At 36.2% G+C, this 14498-nt stretch overlaps 1 protein-coding gene across 1 annotated transcript; it reads left to right on the top strand.

Moving 5' to 3' along the window:
* The first annotated feature begins 4240 nt into the window (after positions 1-4240).
* LOC104887613 (putative inactive flavonol synthase 2) lies at positions 4241-8760 on the top strand. Its single transcript, XM_057392860.1, has 4 exons — positions 4241-4710; positions 5266-5370; positions 5479-5593; positions 8461-8760. The coding sequence occupies exons 1-4, from the start codon at positions 4241-4243 to the stop codon at positions 8758-8760; spliced, it is 990 nt and encodes a 329-aa protein (XP_057248843.1).
* The last annotated feature ends 5738 nt before the right edge of the window (positions 8761-14498 follow it).

Raw genomic sequence — 14498 nt, 5'->3', positions numbered from 1 at the left:
TTGTTAAAGGAAGCACAAAAAGCGCAAAGCTTTATAGAATGGTGGATGGGTCATCTTCAAGAGACTTAGTACAATACAAATGTGTGTGCCAAATATGGCATGATCTCATGATCCATGATGTGGATCCTTATTGGTTATTACAAAATTATCTTGTAGGATCATTTCCTAAACAAAATTTCTTGATGGATTTCATAATGGCTAGAAAGAAGGATGAGGAAATACATGAAAGATTGTTCTTCTCAACCTAGTTCAGCCATCCTAGAGAAATATATGTCGACCACCTTAGAACCATGGAAGAAGTCACATTCAGAATATTGTTGGATGATATTGGCTATAACCATTGAAGGTCCATCTTTGCTAATAAATGTGGGTTCTGAGCACATCACTCCACAAATTGGGGGGGGGGGGATTTGTTACTACCATTTTTAGATGCTTAACAAACATTTATTATGGTACATTGTATTAGGCCTCAAAAGATTTAATATTTATATTAATATATAAAGGTCCAATCATATTGTAAAGCCCATGAAAGAAAGTTAATGGAAGTCAAGGATTAATCATGGTTTTCAGGAGATGAAAGTCAAGCAAAGACAAGGGCATAAGCAGTTAACAAGATTATCATGGGACAAGCTACGTAAGCAAGTACGTGTGCATTTCAGCGCCAAAAAGCAGTTATGATTTGAATCAAAGATGATTCAAATCATTTCCCTCCAAAGATGCATAAAAGTTACGTAGTATATTGGTGTATAAATACATGGAAGATCATCAAGCCAAAGACAATAAACACAACACACAAGAACTTGCAAGTTACTTTCCTATCATAGCGTAGCCTTAGCCTAGCCAACCCCCTTCATGGGTTATAGTTTAGTTCTTAGACTTAGAGCATGTACTAGTGACGAGTTTTTCCATTCGCCAGTTGAAGCAAGAACTCATGGAGGTAATGATCTTCGTGTTTTCCCTTTAATTATTGTCCAGCCTGGATTATCCTCATATGTGTTATAAAACTTATTCTAGAAGTTTGTGATATGATGGGAATATCTAGCTCTAATTAATAGATTAATTATTGCGTCTTGTTTATTTATTGCTTTTCGCCTGAATTTTTTAGGTATTGTAGTTTAACCAATTAGATTATAACAAAGTGCGTTAGCAAGGTTTTATCAAATTGAAACCGATAACCCCCATGGACTAAGACTCCTGTGGCATTCAATATCAAACTATTGGGTGTGCATTGACTTGTGTGCAAAGTCAACCAACTGATTTTGCACCTACAAATAATAAGCTAATCTGCCTCGGTGTAAGGAGAGACATATTATTTCCTTGTATAGAAAACCTTGTATACATAGAACTCTAAACAAGGAAAAAATCCTCTAACATAGTATTTCCTAACATATATACATTCCTCCATTAATTTTCCTTCTCTAGAAAATTCTCCTCCTCCTCCTCCTCCTCCTCCTCCTCCTCTCACCTGTTCTATAATACCTTCTTCATATGCTCCTGTTAGAAAATCTGACTAGCTAGTTAGACAATTACCATCGAAGTTTTTTCTTTTATAAGTATATCATATAGTGGAAAAAAACGGAAGGGCTACAGTTAAAACAACCCTAAGAGCTGTGTTTTTGGCCAGCAGCCCTTTTCGCAACAGCCCTTCACTAAAACTGAAGGGCTGCGTTTTTAAACCGCAGCCTTTCACAACAAAGGGCTGCAGTTGAGGCCCAAAAATACAGCCCTTCCGATATGGAAGGGCTGCGGTTTTGGGCCTCAAATGCAGCCCTTCTTTGTACAAAAGGCTATGGTTTTTACCATAACCGCAACCCTTTTGACTCAAAAAAAAAATTTTTTTTTTGCATTTTTTTGCTAAACAACATGATTAACTTTAGTTTCAAGCACTAAAGAGAGGGATGAAATTACAATAGCTAATACTGACCTATGCTTGCTTAACGCAATTGCAAGTCCAGTAAAATAAACTTAAACATCTTTGGATACTATATACTTCACTCAAGTAAAAAAGAGGAAGTTATAACATCAGGAAAACCAATATATATTTATTTCCATCATAATACAATAGTACAGAACAAGTGAAAAGGAAGAATACTACGGTTCCTCATTACAAGATGACAAAATTACAGTAATTCAATTAATTGAAGATGCTCACTCTGCCATGTTGTTTCTTTTTTGCTCCTTTTGGACTTCGTGTAACAGAAGCAGGAACATCATGGGGAGTCCAACATGAACTTCATCTTCTTCGTCTACTCTTCTGGTATAAAGTCTCTGAAGGGTACAATACAAGAATTATTTCCATCTTTCCATTTCTTACATATATCAATCCTTGGATTCTACATAAATAAGGAACGAAAAAAAAAAAAGCAAACGGAAATGAAACAAAAAGGGAACGAAAATGAAAAAAAAAATGAACGAAAATGAACAAATATGAAAAAAAATGAACAAAAATGAAAAAAAATGAACGAAAATGAACAAAAATGAAAAAAAATGAACAAAAATGAAAAAAAATGAACGAAAATGAACAAAAATGAAAAAAAAACGAACGAAAATACAAAAGAGAAAAATTATAGATCTGAAATTACATGAACATTCATCAAAACAAAGATCAAGAAATTATAGATCTGAAAAACGAAAAATCTGTCACTTGTTGCTGTCGTTGCTGGAGTTCGACGACGAAAAAAATGGCTGGAGTTCGACCCGGAGAAGGACGAACGATGAACGGAGAAGGCCCCGGAGAAGGTCGTCGCGAGTGCTAGTGGTGTTGTCACAATTTCCATGTAATTGTTTCCGTGAAGACGTAGGTAGAGCAGAGGCCCATGGTTTAAAGTGGTTGTTATGATGCTTGTATACATAGAACTCTAAACAAGGAAAAAACCCTTCTCTTGTAATGATGCTCGGTTTCATTAGTGATGGACGTGAGAGAGAAGAGGGAGGGTGAGAGAGAAGGGAGGAGGGTGAGAGAGAAGCGGGAGAACGAAGGAGGCGTGAGAGAGAAGAGGGAGTTCAAATTGTGAGAAACCCTTAGCCTAGCAATTCTTTTTAAATTAAAGTTATTAAAAAAAAATCCCATAAAGGGCTGCGGTTTTCGGCTAACCACATCCTTTCACTAAAAGGGCTGCAGTTTTTGCATTGACCGCAATCCTTTATTACTTATAGTGCTGCGGTTTTCGGCTAACCGTTGCCCTTCACTATTAAGGTCTGCGTTTTTAGAAAAACGCAGCCCTTGCACCCCAGTCCTTCTGTTTTTTTCCCCTAGTATCATCAACCAAAGGAAAGAGAGGAGCGAGTGGAACTTGATTTTTTTTTTTCCTTTTTACCTTTTTGAGTGGAAGACTAAACCTTTTTGTAGACATTTCATCACAATACCACTTTGAAGGTCTTATACCTTGGAATCCAAGGGTCCTATCAAACACACATCATCCCCATATAGCTAGCCAACAACACATCTAGAATCTTGTTGTGTACCATAAGATTACGATTTGCATGCTACACTCGGGTGTAAATTTGCACATTCTCAAATTATCCATCATCATACTCAAGCTCAGAGCAATTGATACATTATAACGTAAAAAGGATACAACATACTTTAGATACATCCAAATGTATATATATGTAAATAAATTCACATAAAACTAGAGAAGATTTAGTTGTTCACTCTTTTTTAAGACATGGTTTGATGGTGTTGAAATATGCCTTAAATTATCTGACGCTAGGATAATTAAAATATTGCTAGTGAACCATGTTAAATGCTTGTACCGAGTATTCTTTAATACTTTATTGCTTTATTGCGTTCGTTATAACAGATGGACTCTAGAATTGCCATCTAGCAGCTTTGAATTGGGCAACCCCTTACTTCACCCCCCGCGTCCTGAAGCGCCCCAAAAGAACAATTGGGCATATAGGCAAGAAGATAGCGTATACACCACCTGCCACCTAATTTAAAAGTACCCCATATTAACGTAGTCTAACACGGTTCTTGAACTTCCGTCAACGTTATTTTTTTTTGGTTTTTTTGGCTTATTCTCTAATGTCGATGTCTTCTTACTAATAGTCTTACACAAGAAGGATTTATAACATATACATCATCGAAGAAATGATACCGAAAATCCTTGATGTAGTTAGTTAGTCACATCACATTTAAATAAGCTAAGTCAAGGCCGAAAATATGTAACTAGTTACCTATATAAATATATATAACGAATTAACGACATTTATGATTTGTCAATTGGTATAATCCCAAATGGAAGATATGCCCTCTTTCCATTGGGTAAATGATGTTAATCCAATTTCAGTTACCCCTGATTACATACTTCCACAAGAAAAAAGGCCAAATCTTACAAACCTATCTCACTTAATTTCGCTTCCAGTTATTGACATGAATAAGGAAAATGAGATTTTAGTTCATGAGATAGCAAAAGCATGTGAAGAATTTGGATTTTTTATGCTTATTAATCATGGTATTTCCCAAGAATTGTGCTACAATGTACTGAATGTCATTACAAATTTTTTCTATCTACCTCAGCAAGAAAAGGCTAAGTTCTTCTCAACTTGTCATATGGAGGATGGGAAGATTTCAAGGTACTACCTATGTGATGATTATCAAGCAACTAAGAAAAAGACTGACTTATGGTGTGAGGCCTTTTACCATACTTGGGATCCTTTTGATCTTACTTTCATCCAGAACTTGCCCCAGAGTCCTCCTAACTACCGGTACGCCTCTAGTTTTTTTTCTTCTACTCCAAAAACTTCGATGTCAATTTTAGAGGGTGTTTGGAATTAGAGTAATTTGATGTAGGAAACGGATTTAAATAAGCGTTTCCATTTCTAATTGTTTGATATGAGTGTTAATTAACAAATACCGTTTCTGGAGGGAAACACAATCCCCCCATTTGTTATCCTCTAGTGGAAACAAATCACGTTTCCTTCCTCAATCATAAACCTCTCAATTGTTTCCATTTCACTAGGATACCAAACAAGTATTAAAGGTAACAATTATTATTTCCGTTTTCCCTCCTTATCCAAACCCTTTCTATTCCGTTTCCATTAATCTTACCAAACACCCCTTAATGTTTAGTTCATTTCTATGAGGTGTATAATGTGTGTGAATTTTTTTCTAGCACTATGTGTCCTGTTTACAAGGTGTTAGTGTCAGTAGTGAAAGAAGATAATCTCTTATGCTATCTTTTTTATGTTTCCATATATAATACCGTCATGCATGCATGCAAAATACTAATTAATTGAGATGATGTGTAATCTTTATTACAGGGAAACTATTGTGTCATATGCGAAGGAGATCGGGCCTCTAATGCTACGATTATTATGCTTAATTTCTCAAGGACTTGGGCTGAGCAAACATTATCTACAAAGAAGGTTAGAAAAAAGTCATATATATACAGCGCAAGCCAATTATTATCCACCGTGTCCAAGACCTGAGTTGACCTTAGGGTTGGAACCTCATACTGATTTGAAATTACTTAGTATAATATTACAAGAGCAAGGGGTTACAGGCCTGCATGTCCTCAAAGATCAACAATGGGTTGCTGTTCATCCTATTCCTGCTTCCCTTGTTGTTAATGTGGCTGATCAATTGCAGGTTCGTGTTATATTTCAGCAGCTATTGCCATTTTTTAAGTTTTGTTGATAATTGGAGGTTAGCTATTAGCTATTAGAATTGGTTGCCTCATCTGGTTTGACAAGTTATATTTATGTGTATGTAAAAGTATTTGGTAATTAACAGTTTTCTGGTGGTTGATACTTAATTAGGTAAAATGACCACTAATGCTATATAAATAGTTTATTGGTGGGAGATTTTTTTTAAAAAATAAGGCTTAGTAATGGGTGGTAAATAATTTGGCTAACTTTAAAATAGAATAGTAATTACTAGTTGCATATGCACGCGATGCGTGTGTCGACAATCTTATGTAGTTCGTTATATACAAATGGACATTTTTTTTTATCTAAAATTATTTTGATAGTGATGTAAATTATTGAGGTTCTTTTGTAGATGTTATTATCTTTTTAAATTAAAGGTGAATGATTTTTAACTGTTCATCAATACTGTCACTGCAAAATTTGGTCGATGATTTAATAATTTTCTTTTCAGCGACTTTAGTATAGTTTTTTAACAATTATAGATCTTAATAAACCCTATTGTTTGAACTTGTAAATATGAAATATTATGTTATCACGATATGTTGCTAACTATTTTTGGTTGAAGATTCTATTGATTTCGTGAATTGATTGTGTCAATCTAGTTTGTTAAGTTATTAATGGTATTGCATATTCCATTCATATGGCAAGTTTTATTGATTCTCATTTTTCAATTTTTTATATAAAAAAAATATTATTTTAAATTATTAAAGGGTATTTTAGTCACTTCAAAAAAGGACACCACACCTCTTCCCTTACCTTATATAATAGAGATTTTCGCATTAAATTCATAAACTTCTATTTTAAAACCTCCAACAGGCTATAAGTAGCTTGTGAAAATTAATTTGTTTGAGCTCAAACCTTTTTATTAATGCTCTCTCAACCAAAAGACTATAAATGTTTGGATTAGATAGACCTCTCTTTTTGCCTCAAACCTCGCTCAAAGAACTTGGTAGTATTTTTTTATTACATGTAATTGAAGGAGTTCTACACAAATAAGCAGCTTAGCTATGATTTTTAGGTGTATGTGTGGCTTTTGGTGGGAACAAGTGAAATTTTCATATATAATCAGGGGAGATTCAATTATCAAGGAAACCCTATGCAACATAAATAAAAGTAGGTCCTTTATTTTTAGATTAAAAGTAAAAATATAGTTCCCCTAAAAAAATAAGTATATAAAAAATATAATTTAATATTAAAATTGAAAAAAATAATCTAATCAACATCATAATTTTACAACAAAAAAATTCAAATATAACAAAGGAATACAACACCAACAAAGAAAAATGTGTAGCACAAACTCTAAAACAACTAATATAAAAGTAGTATTTAGGGCTCTAAATTTTCGGGGACTCTCTGGAATCGCTTATGTCGCACATGTTCATTGTTTAATGTCGAAACTACATATATTAATGTTCCATGGGTATATAGTAATACACACCTAGTGATTTACAATTGAGTCCTTATTTGTAATCCAACCATTAGCTATTTGGTGAATGATAACTTCTATGATACTTGTTTTAGCAACGCGTGTCGTCAAAGGACATGCATCATCCTCTTTTTTCTTGGCAACTAATTACCGGCCAACAAATAGCGTTAGTAAGTTTCTAAAAGTTAGCAAGAGTGTAGAGAAAGCTCGAAAAGAAGAGTGAGTGAGGAGCCATAAGCAAAATTATCCAAATTAGAGTGACACTTGAAAATTTCAGGATAAAGTAAAATTCAACTAGCTCTAGTGAGAATAAGAAAACCTAGTGAGAGAGTGAACCACCATGAATGGACTCCAGTAACCAGAAAAAAACCCTTCTCCCACCGTCATCACCATCACCCTCGGCCCCTAGCCTCTCAAACAACATACGTTAAAATCCTCCCACCTTCCTTTAATGTCGAAGATGTCTCAAAAATATTCATAAAATATGGTCCTATCATAAACATCACCCTCCTCGAACCTTCAAACAAAAACCTTCACTTCCAATATGCCTTTGTTAAATTCATGGCAAGACATTCCCTACACCAAGCTATTATTAAAGAAGACACCAAAAATATGGAGGGTAAACGACTGCAAGTTGAAATTGCAAAATTTGACACGGTCACACCAGCCATCCCAGCCTCCAAAACTCCATCAAAAACCCCCCATGGCCACCCTTCATTCAAAACTCCAATCCCAAAATCTCTCTGAGACCACCAGACCTACAAAGAAGCTTCATTGAACCAGAAACAAAGCTCCAAAAAGATACCTTTCCCAAGCAACCATGAAGCCCAAGCAATCCACCAAAAAGAACCACCCTCCCCCAACCAAAGCCACATTAACTCACCATCACATGTCTATTTCTCTCTCCAACAATTTGAACCCCAACTAGACTTTTTCAATAAAGAAATCTACTGTGCCAGAATTATGTGCTCAAGGGTCTTGGGCAAAGATGTAGAAAAGGCCAAGATCGACTTGGAAACTGGTGATGTGGATGAAGAAACCATCGGCCTCATAAAAATCAAGAAATGTTCTTATAATGATGAACTTTAGACCGTATTGTCATTGGAATAACTTTCAACCCATTATCTTCAAACTCAATTATAAACCAGATCCTTTCAAATTGAGTCAAGTCACTGACTATTAAATCATTAGGGGGGCCCTCCACCTGATTTTCTTCAAATCAAAAGAAGATAAGAAGGCTATGATCGAAAGTAAGTAGTTGCAACGGTGGTACATGGGGATTAAAGATGTAAATTCAAAAAGTACAACTATATAGGGAGAAAATGTGGATCATAATATATGAGATCCCTTTGAAAGCTTGAACCTATGAAAATTTCTACCAGACAGGGTGCATCTTTCGGAGAGTTCTGTCCGTCAACTACAAAAGTTTAGATATTACAAAGATTTTAATCGGAACAGATTGTCTGTTCAAAATTAATTGTAAAATGGCTTTTGATGTTGAGGTTGATAGCTCAAACTTTTTGACATGGGAAGCTCCCCAAGATTTTCTCCTGTCTGGCGCAGTTTCTAGAAGTCATGTTGTAAGAGGGAACGGAAAAAAATCGCAGGTCTCTGACTTTAACAACGAGGAACCTCCGGTGATCAATGATGAATTGGCACAATTTCAAATGGTCCCCAGTTAAAGATGGTAACGTTTTATCTGCCTTTCAAAACCACTCTCCGACAAATATGAAACCTTTTGACAATTCCCAAGCAGCCTCAAAACCTCCCGCTTCCCCAAAAAACTTCAATGATCAACCGTCTTTCCAACCTACCATTTTGAAAATGACCTTTCTAGTGGAATGATGACAACTCCTCAGATTCTCCTTCTGATTTTTGATGGGAAATCAAATCAATCATCACATGTACAGATCAAAACCTCTATGACCCACAACCTTCAATAAAGTCGGCCCATTAGTAACTCCCAAAATAAAGCTCAATCATATCAAAATCATAACCCAAAAAATTCAAACCCAAGTGTTGGTCAGAAAACAACCACTCTCTCAGGGACAATTAGCATTGGGCCCCTTTTCCCTCCTGGGTTCGAAGATACAATCCCAAACCCTTTGAAGAGAGCCCATGTCAAAATAAGAGAGAAGAACCTTTAGAAAAAAAGAGAAAATAAATCTTAACCTTTCCCCCCTCTATAAACATGAACTCGCAAAACAAAACTCCTCCTAGGATTCAAACAAACTCCTTCATCATTAACGCTGATAGCGTGATTATAGTGGGCCAGAAATTACGAGTAAACTTCAATGGGCCAAGAGCAGACCTAAGTAAAAGAATTGAAGAGCTCCTTAATGCTCATCAAGAGAACTGGAGTTCAATCCCCAGATAAGCTCTCACCCTTTCTCACTTCTCAGTACAGTTATTTTAATTATTATATTATCATGGAATAGAAGAGGCTTTGGTGCAAAAGTAAAGAGAAGTGCACTCTGAAAACTAATCTTTAGTCGTAATACTACTTTTGTTTCGATTCTAGAAACAAAATTAGAGGTGATACCCTCAAACATCATCAGAACGATTTAGAAGGAATCTGATATTAAGTAGGCTCATAGCCCGACTTACAGAACTCTAGTGGAATTATTTCCCTTTGGTCAAAAAATTTCTTCAAAGCAAAATCTTCTCTCATCTGCAAAGCACTGATTGGCTCTAAGGGGCCTCGTCTTGTCATGTAACTTGGATTGTATTGTCATCAGTGTATACAATCCTTGCTCTTCTGAAGCACGTGCAAAAGTTTGGGAGGAGATTTATTCAGTCTAGAAAGAAAATAATGTTCCTTGCTTGCTCATGGGGGAGTTTAATGAAGTATTATCTCCTCTTGATCGAGGCATCATGGCATTATCTCAATCAGGTATGAAGGATTAAAATTGTTTTATCAATCAACTCCAACTTACTGAAATTACTTCCAATGCCCGTTACACTTGGTTCCGTGGTAATTCAAGAAGCACATTGGATAGAATTTTCGTGAATTCGGAATGGCTCTCATTATTCACACACCTGAAACTGTGTCTCTTGAAGAGAGGACTCTCGGACCATTGTCTATTATTTCTAAGTTCTCATCACCGAAATTGGGGTCCCAAACCCTTTAAATTCCAAAATGTGTGGTTGATTGATCCTAAATGCTTGAAACTGATAAAAGAAGCAGTATGGACTCATGATAACTCATTGACTGTGGATAAGAAGCTTAAAGCAACAAAAAAATCTCTCAATCAGTGGAACTCTCACGCTTCAACAATATTGAATCCAAATTAAGTACCATGAAGAAGAAGTGCAAAGGTATAATGAGATATCCAATCTGAGGGATCTTAATGAATCAGAACTTGACAAAAAAAAAAAAAAAACAGGCGCAATCTTATTTGTGGAGGTGGGAGAAAAGAAAGGATGTTTATTGGGCACAAAACTCACGTATACAATGGTTGGGGATGGAAATCCCAAGTTCTTCCAAGCTCTGACATCCATTAGGAAAAGGAAGAATTGTATCTCATCAATCATGGTTAATGGCAAACTTGTGGAAGACCTTGTTCAAAAAAAAAAAAAAAAAAAGAAGCTTCATCTTTCTTTAGAAACATTTTCAAAGAAGAATTCCACAATAGACCCATATTGGAAGGCTTGGATTTCAAGCGACTTAATGGTTGGGGATGGAAATCCCAAGTTCTTTCTCCTTGACTGAGCCTTTCTCACCTGATGAAATTGTTGAGGTTGTGCATCATGTAGCCCCGATAAAGCGTCCAGACCAGACGACTTCAATTTTAAATTCATTAAAAGCGTCTGGAATGTGATAAAGCAGGATATTTATGATGTCATTAAGAAATTATGGTCCACATGTCATCTCCCTCATGGATGCAATACCGCTTTCATCACCCTAATACCGATAATAGATCATCCTTCATCCTTTAAAGAATTTCGCCCAATAAGCATGGTTGGATGTCTTTATAAAATTGTGGCAAAGTTGTTGACCAATAGACTAAAGCAGGTAATTAACTCCCTTGTGGGCCCTCTCCAATCTTCATTCATAAAGGATCGTCCGATAATGGATGGCGCGTTAATTACAGGTGAAATAATTGATTCTTACAAACGAAAAAAGAAGTCATCTTCTTTGCTCAAAATATTGACTTCCATAAGGCATTTGATAGCGTGTCTTGGAATTTTCTTGAGTGGACACTAGAGCAAATGAACTTCCCCTCTAGATGGAGAATGTGGATTCGTTCATATGTAATGACGGCAACCTCATCAATCCTTATCAATGGCTGTCCTTTCCCTCCTTTTAAGCTCCAAAGGGGTCTTAGGCAAGAAGACCCGTTCACCCTTCCTATTTGTGCTCGTGGTTGAAATACTCAATTTGCTAATTCAAAAAGCAATCTCATCGGGGTTTTGGGATGGAGTTAAATCTTCGTCCGACGATTTGAAAGTTTGACATCTTCAATATGCGGATGAAACACTTATATTTTGCCCGCCAAAGATTTTCCTCCAATACATTAAAAAGGTACCAAGTCCTTTCCAGCTTGCATCGGAGTTGCAAGTGAACTTCCATGAAATTTCACTAATCAGGATCAATGCATCAGATTCTTGGGTGAAACTTGCCACCGAATCTCTTGTTTATCTTGGCAGCTCCCTCCCGTTTTCTTATCTTGGATTCCCCATTGGGAGTGATGTGGGCCGAATCAAATCATAGGACCCTCTCATTGATCGAATTGTAAAGAAACTTGAATCATGGAAGGAAAGATTTTTATCTATTGGGGGTCGTGTCACTCTTATCAAATCATCGATTTATAGCCTCCCTATCTACTTATGTCACTTTTCCCTCTCTTTAAAGGTGTGATTGAAAAAATAAACAAGATCCAAAGAAAATTCCTTTGGAGTGGATCCATGGATAAAAAAATCATTATCTCTCTTGGCTTGGAATATAGTGGAGTTGCCTAAATCCGTAGGGGGATTAAGCATTGGCAACTTGCTTCATAGAAACTTGTCTCTTCTTTTCAAGTGGTTATGGAAATATTTTAAAGACAATTCCCCTCTTTGGAGAGAGCTCATACAAGAGAAATATAAATATTCCCCTCCTCTCACAATCACTGATCTTGCGCCACCCTCCCATGGTGGTCCTTGGAAGGGGATATGCTCTTCAATTCTCAAAAACCTGACTGCAAAGGAAGTGGTGATTAAAGGGCCTCGAAAAAATGTAGGGGATGGGAGTTCAACCTTCTTCTAGCATGATTTGTGGATTGACCCTTCCCTTCTCAAGGCCCAATTCACACGCCTCTTTCTCTTGGTAATGAACAAATGGGCCTTACTGACAAGCCATGGTTACTGGGACGGCCTTGCTTGGTCGTTGAACTTTTCTTGTGCCCGCCCCTTCGCCCTCGTGATCTAGAGGAAAATAATGGCCTCCACTTTCTTTTGGGCCAAACCCACCTTAACCCAGTGCAAAAGATTCTTTGATATGGTTATATCACAAATCTGGATCTTATTCTCAACAAAATCTCTCACCCTTCAATTGATAAAAGTCACTCTCTCCTACTCGCCCGACGAAAATGGCATTTTGTTTTGACCAAAATTTTGTTTTCTTCTTATCATTCAGGAAAGACAAGAAAATTTTTGGGTTACAAACATTATTCAAAATTTTTCCTAGATTCCAACCTAGAGCCGATGATAGAACTAAAATAGTTATTTTCTGTTTCCTACTCACCCGAGCCCATATCCTTGCTTTTCTATCAATCTCGAGTTCTGATCTTCCTCCCCATAATATGATATTATGGTGTCAGTGTAAATCGAAATTCCATTATGGTCCAATTCGAATTGGTAATAAATACCCGGGCTTTGCAATATTGATTGATCACAATTATGTATATTCCATTTACTATAAAAGTTCCCGGGAAATTCATTAAAGGAATATGTCCAATAAAAATTGTTTGTTCTTGCATCTTCCTACTCATTTTCCAAATTAATCCCGCGTACACATATAATTCAGAAGAATATGTAAGTGATTCGTATACAACATCCTTTTATTTTATCAAGGGTTCAGTCAATTGATATGTTTCCACAAATAATTGAAATTCAATTTCTTGGTCTTTATCTTCAATATTTGGAAACTTATAGGGTTCTTCCGTTAAGCCCTAATCAGTGAACATCCAAAATCCTTCATATTTTATCTGATCAAACCCATGGATTGTAGATATTCCTTCATTTCCATCTCGTAGAATTTGCACTCAATTCCTCATTTATTGAAAAATCCCATTTTTGGTTCATTCTTCACTGAATCATATAGATCGATCTATTTATATTCTGTTTACTAAATCACATAAAATTTGACACAAAAACTCCATATATTCATATATGAGCTATATGGAATGAATGAAATACGTATGAAGAGGGGAAGAAAAGTTTCTACTCAAATTTTAAAATGCAACAGATAATAAAGGAAATAAATTGATAAAACATTCATATAAAAAGAATTCTAATACTTAATTAGATATCCGATTTAATAGAATATCCGTTCAATTTCGACCATTATTATGATATTACATATTCTAATCCGATTGGATATCAAAAACAAAATAGATACAGGATTTGATCTCTTCACTGAGACAAAGATAAAATGATCAGAAACAATAAAGAATTTAACCAATCTTTTTTGACCTTTCTATTATATTTAATGGGCCTGTAGAGAGGCCTTGTGCCTCATAAGGTGGAGATTTTTGTGTGGACTTCTCTACTGGGCCGGATTAATACCCGTGAAAGTCTGGCCTCAATTGGCGTCATTCCTCATGATGAAAACCAATGCGTCCTTTGCCAATCACATCCAGAAACTCATGATCATCTCCTTCTTCAATGTAAGTTTTCCCTCTATCTTTGGTCATGGTGGCTCAATTTGTGGAATGTTAAATGGATCCACCAGAAAAAATAAGAGATGTATTTGATCAATGGGTCTCCCCAATCAAAAACCCGTTCTTTAAAAAAGTTTTGATAGCAATGTTTTTTATTATTATATGGTCAATATGAAAGGGGTGAAACTCTTGCATCTTTGAAAAAGTTGCTTCTTCGTCCTCCCAAATTAATGATCTTATGCTCCTTCGCCTTGGCTGGTGGATTACGGGATGGAATGAGTAGGTCTTCCCTTATACACCATCAAACATCCAACGCAATGCGAGCTGCCTTCTTTGGCGGCAATAGTCCCTCTCTTGCCCCTAGTTCCCCCAAACCCAATTCTATGTGGCTCGTTCCTTCAATGGGTTGCTTGAAATGGAATGTTCATGCTTCATTCAACCGACATCTTTCACGCTCCGCAGTTGGTGGAGTTCTTAGAAACCACCAGGGTCACTTTATGTGTTTATTCTCGAATCCAATACCTCTCATGGAAATAAACTCAGCAGAAGTATCGGGA

The sequence above is a fragment of the Beta vulgaris genome, chromosome 2 (genome assembly GCF_026745355.1).
Source record: "Beta vulgaris subsp. vulgaris cultivar EL10 chromosome 2, EL10.2, whole genome shotgun sequence".
In the NCBI taxonomy this organism is placed as follows: domain Eukaryota; kingdom Viridiplantae; phylum Streptophyta; class Magnoliopsida; order Caryophyllales; family Amaranthaceae; genus Beta; species Beta vulgaris.
Note: the sequence above shows the minus strand (reverse complement) of the source record. Positions and strands in the feature narration are given on the sequence as shown.